Genomic DNA, 26,178 nt, shown 5'->3' with positions numbered 1-26,178 from the left:
TGTTTTTTTTTTTATTTCTAACAGTGCATATTTTTTTATTAACTAATCATATTTTGGATATAAAATATAGGCTACATTTTGTAAAGTAACCAATTACTAAATGTAGTGAGGTAGAAAATATTTGATAAATGAATGGTGGAAAATGTGCAATATCTGCTTCTGAAATAAGTATGGCAAAGTAGAATAAAGTAGGCTACATACCTCAAAACAGCAGACTACTTGAGTAAATGTACTTCCATTACCCACCTACTATTCAAACAGCTGTAGGGCAGGTACCTGCGATACTGTAGGCTACGTCACTATCGTCGAGGCACCTGCAAGTTGTCCGCTGTTAAGTGTCCGGGTGGGTGTCAGCACGAGAGAGCTGCGCGAGCTGCGCCTCGAGTGTCTGCCTCTACGCGCGCACGCGCGTGCAATATATATACACACTTCTGCTCGAGCAGCTGTAACTAATCTTCGAGTCAGCGCGGAGGAAAGAGTGCGTCGCCCTCCAGCTGGACAACATCAGGATGTCTGCGGAAAGATTTGAGAAAAAGAAGACGATGGACCTGAGGAAGAAGCACATTGGGTGAGATAATTGGCATTCTGCGGTTATATTACACCACAAAAACAGACGATAGCAGCTTCACAACTCTATATTTGACTGAAAACAGAATAGCCTCTTGTAAACTTTGCAAGTTTTTTACTGTATTAGGCTACCTATTTCGTAAATGAATTGTATTTATGAATTAGTTTATGTATTTGTAGCTATATAGCTATGTAATTCTAAAATCTAAATGCAATTGGAATTTGTGTGGATCACATTGTAATACAGCTTATTTTTGGTTTGCTTTGCTATTGGTTACTTTTACATTTTGCTGTTGTTCCCATGACTCTTTGAATTAATATTTCCACTGTAGAACACAAAACATGTTAAACGAGGTTGAAGCGCACACTTTGGGCATATGGAAATATTAATATTACCTCCTCTGCAGGCCATCTTGTAAGATTTTCTTCAGCCATGACCCTATTAAGATTGTACAAGCCAAAGGCCAGTACATGTATGATGAAAAAGGACAGCGCTACTTGGATTGCATCAACAATGTGGCTCATGGTAAACACACACAAGCAAACACACACAAATATGTACATTAGATTTATTTTTATCAGTGGTAGAAGAAGTATTCAGATCCTTTACCATGGGCGATTTTACACCCTTTTTAGGGGGGCTCAAGCCCCTCTAAATTTCATCTCAGCCCCCCTAAACATATATATATTTTTAAATAAATTTTAGTGCTTCAAGTGAGATTTTGTGAACTTGTATGTTAGTGACAGAGGTCAAACAATTACCTTTAACAGAAATGTAGTTTTGGCCAATTGGAGGTGGTCTCCCGCCTTTGGCTGAGTCTCTATCTGATCTGTCAGAGGGAGAGCAGGAGACAGTTGGGAAGTTTAACGTTGGTAGTCCCCAGAGAAGAAGTTGGTCATTTCATGGCGCAGATTAGAAGCCAAATTGAAACGTAAGAAACTAAAATTTCTGAATGTTAGAACATTGTGTCAAATTGGTCATCATTACTGTGACTTATAAAGTCTCAGGTTTAGTTCCATCCAGAGGTTAAATTGGGCCGGAGCGCAGCTCTGTCTCCTCAGGTCCACAACACACCCTGCTGGAGCTCAGCTCTGTCTTCTTCAGCATCACGGTACTCTGTGTTTCAAACGGGGCTCTGTGTCTGTCAGAAGGTTTGAGATCTACCGTATCAGCAGAGCAATCATGTAATGCACAGCACATGAAGGGATGAGTTATATTTTAAATATTCACAAAGTTTTGGACATGAGCAGAAATCTTGCACAAACATCTGAAATATTACAGTCCAGAGGTTTATTAATAAATTCAATGAATAATATATCACTGGGGTGAATAATTGTCATATGCACATTTACGGAGGTTACTTCCCCAACAAAAGATGCAAAAGAGGGAAGAATAAATGATGCCTAAGCTACATGTGTGCTGACTCAGATATCATTAGAAAAGTTGATCTAAAGGAGAATAAATAGATGAAAGAAATACAGAATGCCTGACAGCCTTACTGCAATATTTTCCATTATGTTTTTATATTTGGATTGTAGCCTAATGTTTCCCTTTACATAAAGATATTTCAGGTATATTTATTCAGAAAAAGCTAGAAATAGGTGCATAAAAATTCACCAAAATGCAGGAAATGAAGTGTTTAATGTTAAAAAAAATTGTTGTTAATGCTTTGCAAGGCACTGTATCTGTGTCACATTCTCATTAGGGGCTGAGCCCCCCTAAAGGTCTGATCCTAGAGTCGCCCCTGTCCTTTACTTAAAGTGCCCATACTATAAAAAAATCACTTTTTCTGGGATTTGGGGTGTTCTTTTGTGTCTCTGGTGCTTCCACACACATACAAACTTTGAAAAAAATCCATCCATGCTGTTTTGAGTGCGATACGGTTTCTGAATGTGTCCTGCCTTCAGTCTCCTAGTGAGCTGTTCAAAATCGGCTCCGACTGTGACGTCACAGTCTGAAATGAGCTGGCTAACCACAACCGTTAGCTCGTAGCGTATTTGAGCTAGCGTATTTGAGCGTCTTTGAGCTAGTATTTGAGGACTGGTTTTCACTGGAGTCGAATGACTTGCTCTACAAAGTTGTCATGTAATGTACACATAATTGGGACTGACTAAAGCTGCACTACTGCTCTGCCTGGGAGATGTCTCCTGGCCTACCACATTCACCACTCTTTAATTTCAGCATACGGCCTCCAATTATGTGCCTTCAATATCCGTTGTCTTTGTATGTTTTGACCTCAAATTACAGTCTGAAACATGTTTTTGTACCGAATGTGAGGTCCTGTGTCTCTTTTCTCCCATTTCTCAGTGGGCCACTGTCACCCGGATGTGGTGAAGGCAGGAGCTCAGCAGATGGAACTACTCAACACCAACTCACGATTCTTGCATGACAACCTTGTATTGTATGCCCAGAGGCTGCAGGCCACACTACCTGACAAGCTGGCTGTGTGCTACTTTGTGAATTCTGGGTATGTTTGCATGTTCTAATTCCTCAGACCATACACATCAAAGAGATATACCTTTTTTTTGGGTGTGGATCAGGTGTGGCTGAAAGCACAATGCAGGTAAAGAAAGACTTGGGGTGGTAAATCGACAGATGACACTTGCGATAGATTGATGTCTTGTCTCATGTCTACTTTAATTGCTTAGCCTGAGAGACTGTCCCCAATAAGAGCAATAAAGTTCTGAAGCAAATTGCTCTAAATTTCTCCTTGGACAAGACTCCTGGGTGTCTGGATTTTCAAATATAATATTTAAGATGATTTAGGAACAACAACAATATTAGTCAACTTAATAAAACTTTAAAGGCTAAAAGTAAAAGTTCCAGGTGAGCATTTCTAGGGAGTGTCTATAGTTCCAGACAAAAGAACTACAGCATTATATATATAATATGCATGTCTCAGCCTGGACACAGGCATCCTATTACCCCTAGTTATCAAAGTGGACCAGTCTGGCGTGGTTACTTATTTACACCACTTGCTGAAGTTCTGCTGAGTGAACAGGAATTATCTTGTAATGGATAATAATGTTGTAGATAATCATCCACTCAATACCAGATTGAGTATTTATCAGTGGCACCGAAATTGGTGCCCTGAAAGAAGTTATAAAATAGACACAACAGATGTGAAGTTATACCTGCACGGGTTTTCTAACTGGCATGTGCAACAGTACAAAAGTGCAGATTAGTGCAATTAGATTGCACACTGAAGACAAGGGGAAAATATATACTATTTTATTCCACCTCAAGGAAATGCTATAGCAACCAGCAATATGATAGACAATATTGCAGTTCCAACATTGTGGCAACAGTTTGGGTAAGACCCTTTCAACATGACAATGCCCCTGTGGTCTATAACATTTCTGCGTTTGGTGTGGAAGAACTTGACTGGCCTGCACATATCCCTGACCTAAACCCAATCTAACACCTTAGGGATGAACTAGAACACCTCGCAAATGTTCTTGAGGTTGAATGGGAGAAAAATCCTACAGCCACATTCTAAAAATCACGTGGAAAGCCTTCCCATGTCTGGCCATTTAGTGTAGAAAGAAACTAGTCAATGTGGGAGCCATGTATTCACTCTTAGGTTGCCAGCTTTGCAATTTGCAATTACTTGTTCAACGTACAAAAGTGGTATTGTAGTACTAACAAGTCTACTATTCTCATACTATCATACTGTATGAACCATGGATCAAAGCAAAGCAAAATATGTTTCAGGTTTGAAATAGCTTCAATATCTTTTCAAGATCTTCAAGCACAATTAAGCTTTGCACCCAATTACCAATATTAATAAATAATGTAGGTGTCGCCTCATATGCCCTTATAAGGGAAAGTAAAACATCAAACAGCGACTGACGTGCCAGTAACATCCATGGCTTCACCTGTGTATTTTGTGGAGACTGAGTAACTCAAAGTAACCCTTGCCCCTTTGAACAGATCTGAAGCCAACGACCTGGCCCTCCGTCTAGCATGGCAGTACACAGGCCACAAAGATATCATCACTTTGGACAAGTGAGTTTTTCTGCCCGGTCATTGTTCAAGAACACCTGGCACAGTGCCAGATGAGCAAAGTGAGAGTATATAGATGATAATGAGCGGTGAAAGTCTTTTTTGAGAAAGAAAGAATTTTTGTATGATGGTGTATTTCCATATGGTAAAAATAGCTTCACATATCCATGTTTTGCAAACTCCACATGATATTAAAACTGAATGACTTGGTCCATGGCATGTGTTTGCTTTATTTGAAGTGCATATCACGGCCACGTCTCATCGCTCATTGACATCAGTCCGTATAAGTTCCACCAATCGTCAGATGCTGAGCAGAATCAATATGTCCATGTGGTGAGTGCTTTTTCTCCCCCTGTCTGCCTGCCTGCACACAATTAAAACACCATGACTCAACGTGCGCTACTGAGCTTTGGCAGGCTAATGAGTGTTCACTCTATGTTTGTGGTGGATAAGAAAAGAAGAGACAGAAGAATAAAATATAAGTATTATTTGACAATTTCAGCAGGGCAAGGAGCAACCAAATTGCTTTTAAAAGGGAGGCTATTTACTGCTGGTGTCCGAGGCAAGTGTTTTAGCTTCCCCCTAAAAACACTTTTAATCCCAGAGGGCAGACAGAGGAATGGCTGAAAAGCTGAAAGGCAGATAGCCCAATCCTACAGTGTAAACACTACTGCTGGCTTTATTTCTTTTAGTTAAAAGTGTGAAGCACACATTAGTGATTTAAATTCTCCAACTGCCTGCACCTGTCACTCAATCTCTACCTTATAAGTGCCTTTAGAATGAGGCAGAACAGGATGGTTATGGCCTGGGGGCAGAACCAGAAATTTGCATCATAGTAAGCCATAGCTGAGATTCTTGTGCTACGTTTCTAGCTCCTTAGTTGAATCGTAAGCAAATTATATTTCTGCAATATCTATATTTAAATTATTGTTTGATGTTTGTGAAATGAGTTTCTGTTTTGCTATTGGTGCTTGGTGTTTAATTAACCTATGTTGAACATTTTATTTTGTTGATATGCCATGTTCAACTAACTAACAAAACAGGGGCATGGCATATGTAAGATGAGAGCATTTATCCAACAAGACAGGTATAATAAAACAGGCTATGCATGTATATACAGTATATGTACAGTGGTGTGAAAAAGTGTTTGCCCCCTTCCTCATTTCCTGTTCCTTTGCATGTGTGTCACACTTAAGTGTTTCGGAACATCAAACCAATTTAAACAAAAGTCAAGGACAACACAAGTAAACACAAAATGCAATTTGTAAATGAAGGTGTTTATTATTAAAGGAGAAAAAAAATCCAAACCATCATGGCCCTGTGTGAAAAAGTGATTGCCCCCCTTGTTAAAACATACTATAACTGTGGTTGTCCACACCTGAGTTCAATTTCTCTAGCCACACCCAGGCCTGATTATTGCCACACCTGTTCACAATCAAGGCATCACTTAAATAGGAGCTGCTTGACACAGTAAGGTCCACCAGAAGATCCTTAAAAGCTACACATCATGCCGAGACCCAAAGAAATTCAGGAACAATTGAGAAAGAAAGTAATTGAGATCTATCAGTCTGGAAAGGGTTATAAAGCCATTTCCAAAGCTTTGGGAATCCAGCGAACCACAGTGAGAGCCATTATCCACAAATGGCGAAGACATGGAACAGTGGTGAACCTTCCCAGGAGTGGCCTGCCGCCCAAAATTACCCCAAGAGCGCAGCGACGACTCATCCAAGAGGTCACAAAAGACCCCACAACAACGTCCAAAGAACTGCAGGCCTCACTTGCCTCAGTTAAGGTCAGCGTTCATGCCTCCACCATCAGGAAAAGACTGGGCAAAAATGGCCTGCATGGCAGAGTTCCAAGGAGAAAACCACTGCTGAGCAAAAAGAACATCAAAGCTCGTCTCAATTTCTCCAGAACACATCTTGATGATCCCCAAGACTTTTGGGACAACATTCTGTGGACCGATGAGACAAAAGTGGAACTCTTTGGAAGGTGTGTGTCCAAGTATATCTGGCGTAGAAGGAACACTGCATTTCATAAAAAGAACATTATACCAACTGTAAAATATGGTGGTGGCAGTGTGATGGTCTGGGGCTGTTTTGCTGCTTCAGGACCTGGAAGACTTGCCGTGATAAAAGGAACTATGAATTCTGCTGTCTACCAAGAGATCCTGAAGGAGAATGTCCGACCATCTGTTCGTGTACTCAAGCTGAAACGAACTTGGGTTCTGCAGCAGGACAATGATCCTAAACACACCAGCAAGTCCACCACCGAATGGCTGAAGAAAAACAAAATGAAGACTTTGGAGTGGCCTAGCCAAAGTCCTGACCTGAATCCTATTGAGATGTTGTGGTATGACCTTAAAAAGGCCGTTCATGCTCGAAAACCCTCTAATGTAACTGAATTAGGACAATTCTGCAAAGATGAGTGGGCCAAAATTCCTCCAGGACGCTGTAAAAGCCTCATTGCACGTTATCGCAAACGCTTGGTTGCAGTTGTTGCTGCTAAGGGTGGCCCAACCAGTTATTAGGTTTAGGGGGCAATCACTTTTTCACACAGGGCCATGATGGTTTGGATTTTTTTTCTCCTTTAATGATAAACACCTTCATTTACAAATTGCATTTTGTGTTTACTTGTGTTGTCCTTGACTATTGTTTAAATTGGTTTGATGTTCCGAAACACTTAAGTGTGACAAACATGCAAAGGAACAGGAAATGAGGAAGGGGGCAAACACTTTTTCACACCACTGTACATGTATATATAATATGCTCGTGAATTTCCCCTCGCGAATAAATAAAGGCCTCATTCTTTTTCTTCTTCTTCTTCTTCTTCTATTAAGTTGCATGACTGGAATTGCAGGATTCTTAGACAACAATTCAGGATATCTGTGACCAGACAAGCTACAAACATGCATCAAAAGTACTTACTGCAATGAGTTGCACACTTCTGTGCATTCTGCTTTGTTCCTTGGTGTAGTTTGACATAGCAACTTGTGGAATACCCAGCTATAGTGTTACATGCCAAACGTGGCAAGTCAGTCTGTTTCGCCAGCTTGAATATTTTATTCATGATCATAGACGCAATCAAGCTGGGGTTCGCTTTGAGTTTATCTGCCTCTTTTTTTTTTGTGAATGTGCTACACAATATGATGCAGCCATTGCCGGAGAATCTGCCTTAGTATACATCTCAACGTCTTGCCCCCTACACAGGCTCCCAGCCCAGATGTTTACAGAGGCAAATACAGAGGGGAGCATCCGGACCCTGCCACAGCATATGCAGATGAAGTCAAAGATATGATACAAAGAGTCCATAAAAAAGGAGGCAAGGTACAGTTTGTGTTTGATATTGTTGTGTTGCCAGAAGTTGCTCAAAGTGAGGTGCAGAAATAACCTCAGAAATGTCTAACACACACAAATGTGTAATATGATTACACATTTGGTTTTGTCTTTAAAGAATGACTCTTTTTTTAAGGAAATGGCCCTGAATTACAAAAAAATGCATATGCAATGTGGAAGTTGCCTTCTTTTCACCTTTTTACTTAGGAATACTCATTTCCACCTTTCCCATTTTCTCTCCTTTTCTCACAATTCTCAGGTTCAGGCCAAACACTCAGGGTCAAATCCCAGACCACAAGAACACGTGTAAGGGACTCTTACCCCTAAATTCCACACGCATGCTTGTCCCAGAAGCGTCTCTCCGCTATGCTCTGCTAAAAGTACGCGCTAGGTCTGATTTTGAGGAAGCCACGGGCAAAACACAGGCTGGAAAGGAGGTGGATCAGCTAGAGCATCCGGTCCATTTTCAAAATTAACATCCTGGGCAGATTCCTGATCGTATACAGTGTTGGTCATCTTACTTTAAAAAAGTAATTATTTACAGTTACAAATTACTTCTCCCAAAAAATAATTGAGTTAGTAACTCAGTTACCATATTGTAAAAGTAGTTACTCTGCAAAGTAACTGTCACGTTCTTTAACATCTTTAACGTCAAAGATGTTTATATTAACTGATTGATGTGTTCAGCTCGGCCTTGGTCACCTGTTGCTGACCCGAAAAATCGAGTGTTGCTTGTTTTAACAGAGTGGCTCCGTCAGTCCTTCACTGGAGCTCCCGCTAGCATTTGGGCTTGGGGTTGGGTTAGCAGCAGCAACAAGTGTTGCGTTAGCATGTGTTGATGTGAGGGGCTTCATAAGGTTTGAGTTGCTTGAGGCAGACGTGGATAAAGTCTTTTTTTCCTGGGCATAGCGTGCATGTTACATAAACATTCTTGCCTTTAATTTCAGTCATATGCAACGCTGTCATCGTCGCCCACCCCCCTCCCCCCCGATGGGAAAAGTAATTAATTAGATTACTCCGTTACTGAAAAAATAACGCTGTTAGTAACGCCGTTATACTTAAACGCCGTTACTCCCAACACTGATCGTATCTATTTTCACAACTAAAACAGCCACAAATCCTTGATCCATGTCATTCATAACTGGAATAAATGGAAGAAACCATTTCATCATGTAGACTACTTACTTTAATGATAGAAACACAAATATTCAAGAAAAATCACCAAACCAACTAAATCTGCAGGCAAAACGCTCTGCTTCTGAACGCCCCCAGTGTATGACACACGGCGGAGAACGGAACAAAACCACTGCGTGGAATCCCCCGGTAAGTGTCAAGGCTTTTTGGCAACCCAATCCTGCTTCCAGTGGCGCAAGAGACGAGATGCCGCCCAGGGATTGTAAAAAGAATACAGCTTCTCATGTATGTTTGTGCAGATATGCATCTACAGGAGGAAACCAAAACCAACAATGACTGGAGAGATACATGAATGTGATTTAGGGCCCTATCTTGCACTCAGCGCAATTGACTTTGTACACCGACGCATGTATCATTCCTATTTTGCAACCGATGCACAGTGGACTTTTTCCTCCACAGAAGCACGTTGGTAAATAAGGGAATGTATTTGCGCTCCCAGGCGCTAAAATTCCCTAGTGCTATTTTGCAGTTTCAGAAAACAATTCCGCCACAGACCAGGAAAAACCTGGTCTAAAGTCAGTGGCGCTAGTCTGAAGTCAGTGGCACTAGTCTGAAGTCAGTAGTGCGTTATTCAGATGCTATTTTAGGGGCGCATGCTTGGCCATAATGTAGCGTGTGCACAACGTGCATACACTTTTCTTCTATCATCTACACAGATGCAGCAGTTCCCATTTTTGTAAACCATACATAATTACAAGGAAAAATATTACTGAAAATGCGCCTCAGGTGTTTGGATAGGTCAGGAGACACTTTACAGTACAGTGCTCAAAAAGTCGCAGCATTCTTTGTGGCTTGTTGTGTTTTACACAACATTTCCGTGAATCATGGATGTGTTGATGACATAAATGAGGAAATATTAGAGGACTTAAGGAGACGTGATCTTGAACTACGGAGGGATTGGACACTCCGGCAGAATCTGGTCCGGGAGTGGCAATGCGCCCAAACCACACCTAGCTACTTCAGACCAACCTATTTTAGATTTGCGTGAGCGCAAGACTCATTTATCCCGCCGGTATAACAGCAACAGCGCCCGAGATCTGCCCACAAAGCTACTTGCGTTTCATGTTTGATACTTGCGTTTCAGATCTTATAAAATAGGGACCTAAATGTTGTATCCTACTGATCTTATAAAATACACAACTGTGTACTTTTTTCAAGTGAATACACTGGCGATTTTTTTTGGACTTCATGGTGACCTACAGTAACATTCATTTTCTGTCCCAACTCTTGTTTGTTCACTGCCAACTGAAAAGTGAAACAGCACACTTATGGAAAAGTGAGATCTACAGATCAAAGATGCCAGAACTCCTCCTCTTTTCCAGTTTATCAGTGTGGCTTTAGAATGGTAGACCTTATGTTTTTATCTCTTGTGCAGATTGCTGCTTTTATTGCTGAGTCCTTGCAGAGTTGTGGCGGGCAGGTCATTCCCCCCCAGGGATACTTCCAACAAGTGGCACAGTATGTAACCAAGCTAATGCAGAGATTGTTTCATGCTCATACTCTTGAACTTTTTTTTTTTTTAACCGAATCATCTAGTGAATGAGTAACTAACTTGAGTTTATCTCTACACCCATGGATTTTTCTGCCCCTCTACAGACATGTCCGCGAGGCAGGGGGCATTTTCATTGCTGATGAAGTCCAAGTGGGCTTTGGCCGTGTTGGCACCCACTTCTGGGCCTTCCAGCTTCAGGGAGAGGACTTTGTGCCTGACATTGTCACGATGGGAAAGCCTATTGGCAATGGCCACCCCATGTCGTGTGTGGTCACGACCAAAGAGGTGGCAGAGGCCTTCATGTCATCTGGAATGGAGTATTTCAATACAGTAAGCATTACATAGAATAATGAAGAACTCTGCAAATAATAAAAGAAAAAGTCAATTTTCTTTTGTAGCATCTTTCTGCAAACATTTTTGAATATATATATTATACAGTATATATTATATTTCAGTATTTCATTTTTTAATTATGTAGTAGCAGGAGTAAGATCTCCAAAAAATTAGAAAGGGATTTTGCAGAGAACACAAGAAAAGGCTCTGACCTGACCCTCATTCTTGACAAGACAATCTTGTCTATACTTGCCAAGGGTTATGGACATCTGTTTTCCACATTATGGGGGGAAATACATTCCATCTCTGCCTGGTTTTCCTTTTGCACTTATTACCTGTGAAAGGAGAATAGTTTGGATAATATACAAATGAAGGAGTTTTCTCTTTCATGACTAATGTATTTTCAGCCAATTTGCAGTTTGGATCTTTTCCATTCACATACTGAAAATAGTTAAGTTGAATGTGTTGGAGCAATTATTTGTCAGTTTAGCATGAACAAAACTATGCTGACTCTGTGGCATTGTAAGTCTGTTTTATATTTAATGCATCAAATTGTCTCATGGCTCTGTCCTCAGTGTACAGGTTTTCCCAAGCAGCTGATTTCCTCGGTGGTGTGATGGTAACCTTGGTGTAATCTTTCGTCTGTGTGTGTTTTAAATTTCTCAGTTTGGCGGTAACCCAGTGTCGTGTGCCATCGGTATGGCCGTCCTAGATGTGATTGTGAAAGAGGATCTCCAGGGTAATGCACTGCGTGTGGGCCGATACCTGACCAATCTGCTGGAAAAGCAGAAAGAGAAGCATCCACTGGTTGGTGATATCAGGTAAGCAAACACAAGCACACAGTGACCGTATGTGACAACAGCTGATTACTTCTGTATAGATATTCCAGAACACTGCTGATTATATCTGACACAGATAATACCACAATATGTATGTCATGTTTCTATAATCCCTGGACCAACATGTAATTCAGTGACTCCACAATGAAACATAATTTTGGCATCAGATGTTCTTGCAGTGACACATTTGTGTCAGTGATTAAACATTGTGGTTACTCTGTAACATATCTACCTAGGGCTTACAGCTGCCATTAGGATCAAACAAACTGCTACTGAAAACTTGTCACTATTGTAAAGATAAATATTATGAAAAAGCGGTAGATTATAACTTTTTGGTGTATATTACCATGGTTCAGAACATGTTTTGGTCAAATCACTTTCTGTGCAAGACTTGTAACATTTCTGAGAAGTAGGCTAAGGTCAGAGATGACTAAACCCAAATTGCGTCACAGGGGTCGTGGCCTCTTTGTTGGGTTGGAGCTTGTGAAAGACAGGCTGAAGCTCACTCCTGCTACAGCAGAAGCCCAAGAAGTCATATATAGGTAAGTGTATGTGTGAGAACCAAGTGTTTGATGTCATATTGATAATGAAAGAAATCTTATACAGCATGTAAAGTAAAGCGGCTGCTTTGATTATACTGCTCTGCAGCATTCTCTAGTCTCTGCTCCGATAACTGCAATCACGTTTTATACAACAGGCCATATCCCAAACACCAAGTTCCTCCAGTGTTACGACAGCTTTGGTACACCGTGAAGAACACGTATCTCATATCACAAAAAGGCTTATCAATTTTTGGTGGGATAATAAAGTTGAATATATAATATGTATAACACTGGTAAGTGAGAGTTCATTATAGCCTTCTCATTATCTAGTCATATCTCATTTATGTAGGTGTTTCAGCTTTAGAAATCCAACTGCTGCATTATTATGCCATTTGTTGTTATAGTTAAGACATCAAACTTGACAATTACTACTTCCTGTTCTTTATGGTTGAAAGGGGTGTTTATTAACAGTGTAATGCACTGACTGGGGAATTGTAATGTAACAGAACTTCATCATAATATGAGTAACCCTGACTTACCAGTACAGCATCTGATATTTGATCATGGTTCAATATCACCTCAAACAACCAATATCAGACTTTTACTGCAATAGGCCTTTACAGCAGACATTTTGGCTCAGCAGGAAAAGCACAGGTGTAATTAATAACATTAATTAGGCTGCATCCATTGAGGTGTGAATGCTGGCTCACTGCTTCCTGGATACAGAGCAGAGCAGATCATTAGTATTACAAGTTCCACCTGTGCTTTTCCTGCTACGAGTAGTCTGAATGTTTGCTGGGAAAATGGCATTTTAAATGACTTAACCACTTAGTCTAAATTTGTAAATTCATACAGGGTGGAAAATAATGAATATTTTCTCCCAGGCTGAAGGAACAGCACATCCTTCTTAGTGCTGACGGACCGCATCGCAATGTGCTCAAATTCAAGCCGCCCATGTGCTTCACTACGGAGGACGCTGACCTGGTGGTGGACAAAATCCACCACATTCTCACAGGTACGTCACGTTACTTTTTTCACTCTGTGGTGCTGTCTGGGACGGTGGTGCTGGAACACGCCGTCTTCTTTCTGGTTTGTGCATTATTTAATAGGATCAGGGTGTGTGTTGGTTGCCTGCTAGCGCTGAACAAGCTCTCAATTGTGTGTGTTATTGTGTCTGTGTTTCCAGAGCTTGAGGAAGCATTGGGCTTGAAGTCGCATAACGCATTGAGTGTCGAGAATGAGAGCAGTAAAAAGGTAAGTGTGACTCCGCTTCCTAAATTGTATCCTCTCCAAAGCATTCGGGGAAATTCAATAAACCCAAGATAGTTTTTGGACCAAAGCTGTGGTCCTATCACTTCCATAAAAGAGACAACCACAACATGCCTAAATTGTCTTGAATTTCCAACCTCATTGATTTTCAATTCAACTACATCTCTTAATGGTTTTTATCTCAAGCTGCCAACTGATGAAAATGGACACCAGTATCAAAGCGGGTTAGCACACAACAGAGGGAGCAGTCAAGGAGTCCTCGACAAACAAACCAAACGCCTCAAGACATAACGCTGCCCACAAACCGAGTCAGAGCTGTGACATGATTTTATCTGGCTGAGGACTTTGAAAAGAGATATAAATCTGATGTATTATGTGCCTTCGCATGTAACCTAATGAAAAATGTTTTTACATTAATAATAATACCAATAATGTTTATTTGAGAGTGCAGTGTCTTCTCAGGTATTTTTAAAAAAGTTAAACTTAGGAATCAAGCCACTTGTTCAGCATAACATGTATATTATGGTTTGACTTTAGTGCAAAGAATCCCCTTACTGTGTGAGCTACCATGCTACACAACCTGTATACTCTTTATCTTAGTTTTTGCCAACATTCACTTTACCACGATTTTCAGGGAATTTTAATGTTAATAAACCTTAAGGTGTTATGTCAAAACATGTAATGATGTCTTAACCCTTGTGTTGTCCTTCCGTTGACCAGGCAACTTTTAGTTTTTCTGGGTCTAAATTTAAAATTTGAAACTTTTTTCCAACGTTGTCTTGTCGACAATTGTCGCTTTTCTGAGACTTGACGTTTTTGAAACTTTTCTGACATTTTTGTCTTTTTTTTTTTTTTTTTTTTTGACGTTATTTAATCATTTGTTTTTCACTTGCTATAAAATTAAATAAAACTCCCACAATCAATGAAAGTAGTGAACTGATCATTTATTTAACTTGTAAAGAGCGTTGTACGGAACCATCCACGTTATTTTTTTTTTTGTGAAAATTTGGTTGAAGGAAAACCCAAATTTCTGATCTTTTTGAAAATGGGTCCAATGTGACCCGAGGACAACAGGAGGGTTAATGGTGACTTGCACATTAAAATGCAGTTTTCACTGATTATTAAATTACTCTATGTATAAGTATGGAATACCTGTATAGACCATTACTAATTTTGTTGTGATCAATCTGTATTAAATAAAAATACTGTATGTGATATTTTGTTGATGAATTGGGAAAACTCTGACCTCTGCTTTCTAGGAGGGTCAGCTCGAATCAGGTGCATGCAGAATATACATGAGTGAAAACTAGCTGAACTAGCATATCTCGTTCCACTCTACCTCAAGCAAACAAACACGGACGCTGTTTGACAAGTCTGCAATTATTTACCAATGTCCCCTATCTTAACAGACTGGATATGATTCCCAAACATTTCTTAGTTGCCTTTTGGAGTCAGAGAGAGGCCTTCCTTTAGTTCCCAGAGAAAAAGAAATGATAAAAGAACAAGATGTTCTGTCTCTGGAGGTGTAGAGTTGGCTAAAGTCCTAGGTCATTCTCCATAATGTGGAGATGGCAGCTCAGAACAAAGCAAAAAAATCACCACTTCATTGTATTAATAATGTGATGTCTCTAAGTGTAGAAAATTAGCCGGCTGGCTAACACTAGAACATTTACAGAAATGTTAATGCGTGTTGTCCTTTTATAAAAGTAAAGTGTGACTTTTTGTCATTGAAGGTAAAATAGGAAAATGATAACCTTTTAGACAAAGCCAAGAGCCACTGGTAAAAATTGATGAGATGGAAGGCAGAGAGGAAAAACGATGGATGAGACATTTTGTTTTTAATTTTTCTTTGGCATAGCTTTAAGTAATGAATGGTAGTATACCATGGGCATTGTGCTAATAATAACTTCATCCTTGTGTCTCAGGGTTGAAGGTACAGCACTTTATTACTGCTTTCCTGGTGGTTATGGAATAAGTCCTCAACTTTTATTACTTACATAGATCCATTGTATTTTACTTCCTGATTGCATTAGGCAATGATTTACTATCAGTTTCTGCCATATGTATGCTGAGATTTCCTAAAATACCCAAAGCATTATTTTCTTATTTGATTATTTTTGGCCTCCTGGAACCTTAGCGGTGTCATCAGTGAGCTGACCTTCTCAAAAGTAATGAGACTTGCTCTTGAGTATCTAAAACTGCCTTGGATGATTTGAAACATAACCTAGAAACGGAGAAAACAAATAGCTGAAACTGGAGAAACATGAATAATTGTGAGAAGTCATAGTAATGAGCAATTTCAACATGTTACATTTAATGTGCGTCTCCACAAAAAGAGGTGCTGTGCCACAACCAATTACCTATTGTCAACAGATGGTGTTTTTAGCATACTTGGCATCTTACACTTTGTGTAATGGGGTGTACGACACGCACTGCTTAACCAAATAGTAACCGCTATGCAGAACTGTGAGATGGGGTGGATTATAACCTTGATAACCTATAACTCAATAGACCTTGAGTCTGTAAATAGTTATTATAATCTTAGGTAAAAAAAAAAAAATTTGCAGACTAGAAAAACAGTCCTTGGTAATTTATTTCTTATGTGAAATTTTAACAACCCTAAAACCTCTGGCATAAGAAGCAGTATAAAACACCTGCTTTTATGTTGCTTCCTTTTCCCCTCACGAGCTGGGTCAGAACAGAACCCAATAACTGTTGCACTCTGGATGGATAACCATGACTAATATATCTATTGAAATCCCATTAGTATTGAGGGTCAGTACTGTCCAATGCTGTCTTACACTGCAGTACAATCTGGCAATGGAAACACTACTGCCTGGTAGCTCTAGGACGCCACCTTCTGGAGGGCAAATTACACACATACATATAACCAGTGTGGCTCTTCTGGATACATTGATGTAGAAAATAACTCTTGACCAAAGTATATACATAGGAGGACTACAAGGAGCTCTGAAAAGAAGATTTATTTCACATCCTTGTACAAAAAATGCAACTGCGACAAGTTCAAAGCTTTGTCAATGATTTTGTTTTACAAAAACGTACAACTTCAACATTATCCAGACTCCCCTCTAACAGATTCACGCAGTCCTTATCCTGATTCCAAACCAGTGGCTCCATACCAACAGTGTTGAGTAACTCTTCACTTTTTTTTTTCCTCCAGGGGCTTGGACAATTTCTACCTGCTTCATGGCACTTATAGCTTCTTTTAGTAAAAACTGAAATTAAATTTCAGTTTTTTCAACAGCTGCACTGTATTGAGGGGTTCCTGGATATTGTAGTTGTATCAAGAAAACATGAAAAAAAGTGTCATAATCATGTGCCTGTAACTGATGTGCTGCATCAGTTTATATGGAAACTTTGAGACGAAAGGAAGTCACTGAACACCAATGAGACAGAGCCAGCGCAAGACTGTCGGCCTAATTTTTTGAGCAAGGTCTGTGCGTTCAGTCCTTGATGGTTGTTTGTTATGTAAAAGGTTGCGTTTATCCATCCGATTTGAGTTGGGCCCCCATGCATTTGATGTCCTCTCCATCCAAGCCATTTAAGTGTGATCTTTCTGTATTTAGCCCATGAGGTATCCTCTGGAAAGACAAAATATTAATTTAAGACACTCTGAAGCAACAAATGTCAGTTCAGAGTAATAGAATTGCAGACGTTTACTATTAAGTCAATCTAACTTTGTAAGACAGACTGGTGTTTAAGAAATATTTTTCATGAGAAACAAGCTTAGACTTACGGCAGCTTCATACGCATGAACACTCTGGCCATGAAAAAGCTGAGGAGAACGCTGACAAAACCGATGAAGAGCAACAGGAAGCGGTTGAGTTTGGGAATGTTTGGTGCATTGGAGCGGTCCAGGATTATAAAGCCCAGGCCTCCCATTGTGAAGAGGAAACTGGAAGCCAGTCCTTCCATAATGTACTGCCCATTTACTCTGGGGAAAAAAACATTTGTTTACATTAGCTATGCATTATTTAGTGTGACGATAAATATGACGTGACCATCACCAACTGGCTCCTTGCTTTAGCTGGCGTTTGTTGTTTGGAGTGACATACCTGTATGCCAAAAAGGCCACTGGCCGCTGGTGTCCATGCTCATCAGTCATTGAACCTACACTGGGTGGCTCTACAATCACATCGTAGATGATACCTATGTGGGGGCAAGATTGAGAAGGAATCATCAGACCATAAAATAACAACGTTAGAAAAGTCTGAGCAGCGTTAAAGCGCATTTATCAGCTGATCGTGATTAAATTAAACAGAAATTATATTTCACTAACGTTACTGCAGAGTCTGAAAAAGACCGGGATCATAGACTATAAAACAGACCAGGTGCATCCTGGTGCTATCTTAACTGCAAAAGTAGCCTAACTCACGGTCTAGTCCATTATGTTAACTGCGTTAAAGCTAGCAAGCTCTTTTACAAATGTAACAAAAGCCTTCAATATCTGGCATTATTTCAACCGCACACGCATGAGCTTTAACCTTATTTTATCAAATGCTGACACAATGTATCCAACGCTAACAAGCTAGCAATCTTGCATTTACGTTAGCTTAGCAGATCATTTTACCTCCTGTGATAAGAAAGTAGGACACGATAACGACCGCGTACACAGTCATGGCCGACGGCATATGCAGCCACGACGGTTTCTTCAGTTTTACATTTGGGCATTCCAGCACTGCAAACGGCATACTGTATAATGTCTCCATGTTTTATAAAGAAATCTCCTATCACTACAGAACAACTGCTGCCGCTAGCCGAGATCCGTCTGCGCAGCTCCTATGTTGACGTGTCCCGGAAGTACATATTTTTTTTACCAAAACGTTTAAATACATAATTTAATTTTATTTTATTTTTTTATTCTGCAATTTTAGTGTGATGTGCCCATTTTTAAGAAAAATATGTTCCTAATACTTAGACAAACATCACGGCATATCCTTTAACAAATTTGATTTTGGCCAACAACACGTCTGGCAAGGACTATGCGTGACGCGCACTTAAAGCGACAGTAATTAAGTGTTTGGGAAACATGTCAAATTGCTTTATAACCGCATTATTTACGGTCTTCTTCTGATGTGGTGTAAGCTATTTTATTAATATTGGTATTACTATGAAAGTAGTGGTATAAGAAGTGTTTTATTTTACATTACACATTAAGATGGTATTGAGTTGCCTCTTAAAAATTTTTTACTTGTTCAGGTTTGTTGTCCTTGTTTTTAGCCGTATGTCTATTTCTGTGTATGTACTTGAGAGCACCAAAAAGCCGGAATCAAATCCATTGTGTTCACTTATTTGGCCATTAAATTAAATATAAATTGGGCTTTTATTGTGGAAGGTAGAAACGGAAGTAGAGAAGATGTATATGCGCTCTGTATAACCGGTTTTCGACTGCAAGAATAGTCTATTACTTTTAGTCTATGGTCTCAGTATGGGCGCGATTGATACCCCCTCGGTAACAGTGGTCATAATTTCCTATAATTGACATAGATTAGTTACTTGTATAACATTGACTTGGTACAGTGTATTATTTTAAATACGGTAGAGAATCGTTTTAGCTGCTTAATCATGGCTATGTTCCACTACAGGCAGTGGTAAAGTTGGTCTTAATGACTTGATGAGAATTAATTTATCAGGGTTTCTGCAGTTTTTATGCAAACCATTATGAATGAAATATAAGAAATTTATCACAACATCAACTAAGCCCTAAATCCAGTTTTAATCAAGCAAAGTATTGCTGAACTTTTACTTCCCCAAAGCTGAAGAATAAAATCTGTTTTATGTGGTACAATCTGAAAGGGATGTGCACCAATAACATGAAAGCTGATTGGCTGCAATATAAGTTGCATGTTGGTCTCAGTTGTAGTCGTAATACAGTGAAATTATATATTTGGACAATGGAAAGAACACCACGGAATAAGAAAAAAAAAAAAGTGTATTAGAGGTAGTGTTAAATAGACATAGGGAAATTAAGACCCGTTTAAAGTCATTTAAAACCTAGAACAATAATACGAATTCAAGACTAAGACCCTGCGATAAGCCCGGTTTATTCAAGCCAAATCAGTTTTTTTCCAATCTTCCCAGAATCACATGCTTAAAAAATATTTGGTAGGATGGTGCATTAGATTACATTCAAACAAGAACTGTCCTTTTAAGAAAATCAATTTAGAATGAACAAGTCTTTGCTGTTTGTTTTCCTGCACGTTCAAATATAAAATGTCAAAAACCCTTTATGAAACTAAGTCTTTGTAAACCATACTGTTTTGGGCTGAATGTTAAGAATTTGAAGATCCTTAATGTTTTAAAAAAAAAAAAAATGGTAGTTTTAGCATTTGTTCAACATAACCTATCTGCAATAAACCCTAATTTATCAGGACGAGGTTTTCACAGTTCAGACAGTCCTCCCCTTTCAATTAAATACACCAAGACATTGCAAATCACAACAGAAAATGGATTTGTCATTTTTTATTGTGGCCATACAAATACATTTTACTTCGATTTCTGGCTCTGAGCCTGTGCCTTGAGCACCTTGACGACGATCTTTTGCTCCTCAATCAGGAAAGCACGCTTGATCCTGGGAATAAAAGCAAGAGACAGTTACTAGACATAATGCATTAACCATTCAAAACTCACAACTTCAGAGACTAAACTCGTTCCGTTTAAAAGTCAAGTGTAGTCGTAATGACAACTTGTCACTGTCTTTTACTAGCATCATTGTAGTTTCTCAGCAAGAAAATTGAGAAAAAGGGGAAATTCTTCTCTTTACCTGTCACGCACACACTTGGCGCACATGGAGCCTCCGTAGGCCCTGCTGACGTGCTTCTTGGTTTTAGAGAGCCTCATCAGAACCTGAGGTCTAACAGCCCGGATCTAAAAGAAAGAACCACAATGATGTAATGACCTGGAGGAATTAACATTACTACTAACTAGGAAAAGTTATCTGAAACATGTTCAAATACAGTGGAGCATGTAGACAATCTGCATGATTGATAACTGAACTCCAGTCTGTAAGCTACTCAATAGAAACGACAAGGAAACATTTTAGGCACCCTGAAAGATGGAGGATTTAAGCAAAGCACTTTGCAAACCAAGGAAGAAATTACTACTATGGTCCCAAACGTTCAAATTTAACGTGCAATTTCAGTGTACCGATTTTTTACCCAGTTACATTTCTGGATCTGCATTACTGCTCGACTAATCAACTTTTTTTACTTTGGTGTGCTCTTCTTACAGGTGTGAAATACTCCGTTGTAAAAACAGTTCACAATCAGACTAACTAGTGGTTCTCCACAATTTGAACAGTGCTTGTTTGTGAGACCTCTCAAAGCCAACTACTCAAGGCACCAATTTCAATAAAACTGCTTTACCAGTGTAAGTTGTATTTGTAATAGCTGGTTTTAGCAGATTAGTTAAAAATCCCAATCCTCGTTAACAAAATGAGCAGCAACTGCTTTTTATTACACAAGTCCCTTTTGACTGGATCTTAAAATGGCACATCTGGATACCTCCAGCCTCTAAATGTATCCTTTACGATTTACGTTGTGACGCTTGGGTGCTGTTTAACAAAAGATTTTAGCTCACTAAGTGCATGTACAGTAAGTAAAATAACCTATGTTTACAGAAAACAGTCCAGCTCAATTGTTTTTAACAAGAGCATGTGAACTAGCATTGTCTAACATGCATTTCAAATGAAAAGTACTAACAAATGCCCATAATGTTTGTAGAAAAGACTGGCACATTATCTTTGCCACTTTTCAACTTATAGTTGGGGGAAATGTTGCTGTGAATGGCTATAGGAAGTTACATTACTCCTCACTTTAACTTTCAGGATGCAAAGTGAGACGGAAAAAAAAAAAAAAACTTCAGTAATGCAGCTTAAGTTCATACCTTAAAAGTGATAGCTAAAGATAGTTTACCACCAGGATAAGCTACTCTCATAGTTTGTATCCATTAGAGTTGGGAGTAGTATGTATCCATTTGAGCACTGCCAGCTTACAGGAGAAGGCCAGCATTTAAAGTATCTAAAGCAACAAATCAAGGGAGCTGTGTTGATACTGTTGCAGCAAAGGTTTGTGTATTTACAGTCTACAGTAGGCTCATCCACACCACGTATCCAGTGCCTAATCACATCCAATGCAGAATGCCAATTTAAGTTACAAATGCCATTACACACAAGATATATTCAGGAAAAACAAGAACAGAATGTTCTTAGTTATAGGTCTAGGAAGAACATCAACCATACCTACCTACAGCTGATTCATTTATTTATTGATGGTAGTATTTAACTAGACCATCCCCATGTGGGCCATACAGTCAGGAATGTTACTGCACACACAGCTTACTGGGGAAAGCAAAGAACCTATACCAAAATACAAAAAGGGTTTACTTACTCCACGCAGTCTTCCTGGGCAGATGCCGCATGCAGACTTGGGGGCTTTGCCGACCTTCTTGGTGTACAGGTACACAATACGGTTACCGGGAGTCCGGGACCTGCAGAGCACAACGGGAACCGTTTTAAAGTAGAGCATCGACACAGCATAACTGAAGATGCAACGCTGTTTGTCAGCTTCCCAAGAAGGCGACATAACCGACACTAACGTTAGAAAGTTCCCTTACAGTCTGGTTTTGTTGGAGGCCGTGTTGTAAGACAACCTACGGCGGTAAGTCAGGCGTTGCACCATCTTGAAGCTGAAAAGACAAATATTCGGATCAATTTCTGGAACATGATGTTATAACTGCTAGCCGTGGTGCGGCTCAAGAAGTTAGCTAGTGACACCGGCTTACATGGACGCCAGTACACAGAACATAGGACAAATTTAGTTGAACAGACTACTTCACTTGAGAATGATGTATATAAATCAATTCGGTATGAGAAGTTAAGCATAGTTGCTAGCTAGGGCGACTTCATCATATTCCGTTCAGTCTTTCTATAGCGGCCTTAGGGACCCAGGAACGGCATCTTTAAAATGTCTCACAGAAACAACAAACTATTATAATTGCCACATCGTTAGGAACAGACGCTTGTTCTTGGTTTTATCTTTACTTGAAAACATAAACATTTTCTTCTAAAACGTAGGATTACAGTGGATTATAAAATCATAATGTTTCAGAGGTAAGCAGGGGGCCGCCATACCTGCTATCGCCGTAACCGGAAGAGGAAGGAGCAAGGCGGGGTATTACGGGTTAAAGTTTCTCCATGATGGCAATATCAAGACTGCTGCTCCCTGCTGGTGTTTCGTTTTTACTACACACTGTGTAATTATACGGTTGTTAAATAGAAACGAATGTTAATGGAAATTATTTAATTTTTAAATTGCATTTCCCAAAGGCTTCAAATTATTTCTATTTTTCCTGGATTGCAACAAATTAAACACGCTGTTTTATTTAGGCCTAAAAAAAGTAACGAATATGGCGTGGAAGATATAAAAAATGAAATATATATAAAACATACATAATCTACAATGAACGTAGTCTATTTGAAACAATTGGCAAACATAACGCCAAATATAGGCTTATGTTAAAAGATTAGATAAAATATCTTCAAAATCATCCTAAATACAATTTCACTTGAATTAGAATGGCACAAACTATTTAAGTTTATGTTGTTTGTAGATTGCATTTGTGTTGCAACTTTTTATTAAAAGGCCAAATTAAAAAAGCTTACTCTATCGTTTTTCTTTAATCACTTGTGATCAAATTTCTTTCTTAAAAAACAATATCAAAAATTAACAAAATCTCACGTTCTCCTATAATCTTCAGTATTTTACTTTACCAAAACTGCTAGCAATTTCAGCAACTTGAGAGTCGACAACTTGAGTGTGGGCAGTCCATTTTCTGTACAACAGCACACAATCTCTAGGAGCAGGGACCGTGATGTCCCATTCTATGAAACCAACAAGTCAAGTCAACTTTATTCATAAATTCTGCAATATGTGCCAGAAATACAGAGCAATTGAAAATAAGTTTTTCTCTGACCCATGGTGCAATAAAGTCATGTACAACAAGTATAATATAAAAAAGATAAGACATATCTACAAATAATATAAAGAAAGATAAGTTATATATAAATTTATAAAGATGAGTAAAATGTAAAATATAGTAATACATTCTAAATAGTGCAAATGTAAGGCAAAATCAAACAGTACAGAAAACTAAAGGTAAAGATAGTGAAATGTGCAATATAAAAGGAAGAGTTCCTGAATGTCTTTATTATAAAGTGGCCGGTGCTGATCCTGATTCAGTCCAGAGTTCTTGGGGGCAGAGGGGAGGGAGAGAGGGGAGGGTGTTGAGCTTGCTGACAGCTTGAATTATAATGAATCAGGATTTTGCTCGGCTTAACCTCTAGCGGTAAGGATGTGACACTTTTATCAGATGAATGAATACCTTGTTAAATCTGAAAGTTGAACAGAGGACTGTTGTAACAAATAATTCTCAAAGAAAGACTCTTGGCTGAAAAGCTGTGTTTAGGACCACTTGATTTAAACCTTTGGGTCCTTTCACAGTTTATTTTGAAATGTCCCATCAGGAAAATCGCAGGTGTAACCAATATTGTTAACTTTGGCCGCCTTCCATTTACATTTTCAAGTGTTTGCTTTGGCTGACGTGGCCTACTGCACAACCAGGTGGACTCTAATCAATGTGATTAGTTGCACCTGTGTTTTTCCTGCTTGACAAGTCCATGTGTTCACCGTGAATTAAGCATATCTGGTGTTTATTCCTGCAAATCCTCAATGGGGACTTTACACAACCAAGGAGCATTGTAAGTGACTGTAAACCAAAAGGGGTATTTGCAATTTAAATTCAGTGCATAGATTGCCCAATAGATGGCAGCAGTGGTATGAAAATACCTGACAGTTTAGGGTGGCATTGGGAAGTCTGTCCTTCAAACTGATGCAAATCTCCAAATATATTGTTAATACATACACACACTTGTGAAAATGCACATGCTAATTCTCTGTAATATGTAAGTGTGTGTGTGTGTGTGTGTGTGTGTGTGTGTAACATAATCCTACAAACATTTTTTGTTTTATTTTTTAAGGGAGACACTACAGGTGAATATGGAAAATATTTTAACTAATAGATATTGCAAAACTTCCACAGTTGATTACAAACATTAAGACTATTATGTTTTTGTATTAAAGGTTTTCTGAAATGTGTAGTTAAATATGCAAATTAGGTATTATTTAATGCTTACTTTTGGTGAATTTGGGAAATGTTTACAGGCACAAATAGACAAAGAGAAGTAAAATAAACACCTAAATGTGTATTTTAGATGTTTTTTTTCCCCCACTGGTCTGAAAAATGTTATGGAAAAATAGTTTCAATAGTTTCAGCAGAGTTAACTTAAATCTAATGTCTAATAAATCTAATATAGCTATTGTCAAACTAGGAGCTCACTTATTTATTTATTTTTAAAGAATATGAGAGCTTTTTATTGAACTGTGTTTGACAAGAACGCCTCTGTAAGGTTTTGATGTAAACGGCCCTGCAGCTGTCCTATGGTAAATTCTATGCAAACACAATCTCATGTAACGGTAGTCAGAAGTTAGCAAGGGTATCATACAGAGGAATAAGAGAGATTTTCCTTTTGGTTTAACCTAAAATGATCTAGTACAATAAAACCCATGATACTGGTCAAAAGTTTTAGAACACCCCAAATTTTTATTTATTTTTTATTGAAATTTTAGCAGCTCAAGTCCAATGAATAGCTTGAAATGGTACAAAGGTAATTGCCTGAGGTTAAAAAAAAAAAAAAAAAGGTTACCCAAAACTGAAAAATAATGTACATTTCAGTATTTTACAAAAAGGCCTTTTTCAGGGAACATGAAATGGGTTAACAACATAAAGCTGTTCTGCAGCAATGGAGGTTGATCAAGATTTGAAAGTTGGTGCTATACCAATTCCCACAGGTGTTCCAACTTGTTTGGATAACTTACAACCCCCTCTGTTTGTATAAAAGTATTGTTGGAACACACTGTGGTACCACACACTCGTGAGCATTATTTGAACAGTATTGTACTGCAGAAAGTAGTGTGTTGCCATAAAAATGGCGGGAAAAAGGCAATTAACAATGGAAGAGAGACCATCATGACACTTAAGAATGTTGGTCTTTCCTACAGAGAAATTGCAAAGAAAGTCAAGGTGTCAGTGAGTACAGTATTCTTCACCATCAAAAGGCACTTAGAAACTGGGGGAAACTCTGACAGGAAGAGGTCTGGCAGACCCAAAGCCACAACAGAATCAGAAGACAAGTTTCTGAGAGTCAACAGCTTGTGTGATAGGCGGCTCACAAGACAACCGCTTCAAGCACATCTTAATAGTGGTCGAAATAAGCAAGTCTCAGTTTCAACTGTATAGAGAAGACTTCGAGCTGCAAGTTTGATAGGTTGAGTTGCAGCAAGAAAGCCATTGCTAAGACGTCACAATAAGAAAGAGGCTTGCCTGGGCCAAGAAACATCGTCCATGGACTACTGAAGACTGGAAGAAGGTGTTATGGACTGATGAATCAAAATTTGAAATCTTCGGTTCATCACGCAGGATTTTTGTACGCCGTCGAGTAGGTGAAAGGATGGTTCCTCAGTGT

General features: G+C 39.1%; 4 protein-coding genes across 5 annotated transcripts in view; 2 read left to right on the top strand and 2 right to left on the bottom strand.

The window, feature by feature from the left end:
• Window positions 1–409: 409 nt before the first annotated feature.
• On the top strand, window positions 410–14,429 carry etnppl (ethanolamine-phosphate phospho-lyase). Its single transcript, XM_028564371.1, has 13 exons — window positions 410–568; window positions 975–1,093; window positions 2,876–3,035; window positions 4,502–4,576; window positions 4,813–4,906; window positions 7,783–7,899; window positions 10,478–10,560; window positions 10,699–10,924; window positions 11,594–11,748; window positions 12,219–12,308; window positions 13,193–13,323; window positions 13,495–13,562; window positions 13,764–14,429. Exons 1-13 carry the CDS (start codon window positions 510–512, stop codon window positions 13,866–13,868), a joined length of 1,482 nt encoding a protein of 493 aa, XP_028420172.1. The 5' UTR covers window positions 410–509; the 3' UTR covers window positions 13,869–14,429.
• Window positions 14,430–16,545: 2,116 nt separating this feature from the next.
• Window positions 16,546–18,384, bottom strand: ostc (oligosaccharyltransferase complex subunit). The gene is made up of 4 exons (XM_028564214.1): window positions 18,169–18,384; window positions 17,654–17,747; window positions 17,335–17,532; window positions 16,546–17,179 (listed from the first exon to the last, which is right to left on the bottom strand). The coding sequence occupies exons 1-4, from the start codon at window positions 18,305–18,307 to the stop codon at window positions 17,161–17,163; spliced, it is 450 nt and encodes a 149-aa protein (XP_028420015.1). The 5' UTR covers window positions 18,308–18,384; the 3' UTR covers window positions 16,546–17,160.
• A 1,661-nt stretch (window positions 18,385–20,045) lies between these two features.
• On the bottom strand, window positions 20,046–22,817 carry rpl34 (ribosomal protein L34). The gene is made up of 5 exons (XM_028564014.1): window positions 22,729–22,817; window positions 22,212–22,283; window positions 21,986–22,085; window positions 20,362–20,465; window positions 20,046–20,169 (listed from the first exon to the last, which is right to left on the bottom strand). Exons 2-5 carry the CDS (start codon window positions 22,274–22,276, stop codon window positions 20,085–20,087), a joined length of 354 nt encoding a protein of 117 aa, XP_028419815.1. The 5' UTR covers window positions 22,277–22,283; window positions 22,729–22,817; the 3' UTR covers window positions 20,046–20,084.
• A 1,069-nt stretch (window positions 22,818–23,886) lies between these two features.
• The window catches only part of LOC114545742 (sodium/potassium/calcium exchanger 2), a 59,372-nt gene continuing 57,080 nt past the window's right edge, over window positions 23,887–26,178 (top strand). The window contains exon 1 of one of the 2 annotated variants that reach the window (XM_028564228.1): window positions 23,887–23,942. The gene's annotated coding sequence lies outside the window, so the exon portion shown is untranslated. Of the gene's footprint in view, window positions 23,943–24,283; window positions 24,355–26,178 lie in introns of those variants that run through there. The other variant, XM_028564225.1, reaches the window with a different exon arrangement.

This window comes from Perca flavescens, chromosome 19 (assembly GCF_004354835.1).
Source record: "Perca flavescens isolate YP-PL-M2 chromosome 19, PFLA_1.0, whole genome shotgun sequence".
NCBI classification, from domain to species: Eukaryota; Metazoa; Chordata; class Actinopteri; order Perciformes; family Percidae; genus Perca; species Perca flavescens.
This window is presented reverse-complemented; position numbering and strand designations above follow the sequence as displayed.

Excerpts from the sequence above, each read along its gene's own strand:
- ostc (XM_028564214.1), bottom strand. The coding sequence starts at position 18,307 with ATGGAGACATTATACAGTATGCCGTTTGCAGTGCTGGAATGCCCAAAT. Across the intron at positions 17,748-18,168 it reads CTACTTTCTTATCACAGGAG|GTATCATCTACGATGTGATT; the intron begins GTAAAATGATCT and ends GCCCCCACATAG. Across the intron at positions 17,533-17,653 it reads GTGGCCTTTTTGGCATACAG|AGTAAATGGGCAGTACATTA; the intron begins GTATGTCACTCC and ends TTTTTTCCCCAG.
- etnppl (XM_028564371.1), top strand. The coding sequence starts at position 510 with ATGTCTGCGGAAAGATTTGAGAAAAAGAAGACGATGGACCTGAGGAAG. Across the intron at positions 3,036-4,501 it reads TGCTACTTTGTGAATTCTGG|ATCTGAAGCCAACGACCTGG; the intron begins GTATGTTTGCAT and ends CCCTTTGAACAG. Across the intron at positions 7,900-10,477 it reads TCCATAAAAAAGGAGGCAAG|ATTGCTGCTTTTATTGCTGA; the intron begins GTACAGTTTGTG and ends TCTCTTGTGCAG.
- rpl34 (XM_028564014.1), bottom strand. The coding sequence starts at position 22,276 with ATGGTGCAACGCCTGACTTACCGCCGTAGGTTGTCTTACAACACGGCC. Across the intron at positions 20,466-21,985 it reads GCCCAGGAAGACTGCGTGGA|ATCCGGGCTGTTAGACCTCA; the intron begins GTAAGTAAACCC and ends TCTTTCTTTTAG. Across the intron at positions 20,170-20,361 it reads GCCAAGTGTGTGCGTGACAG|GATCAAGCGTGCTTTCCTGA; the intron begins GTAAAGAGAAGA and ends TTTTATTCCCAG.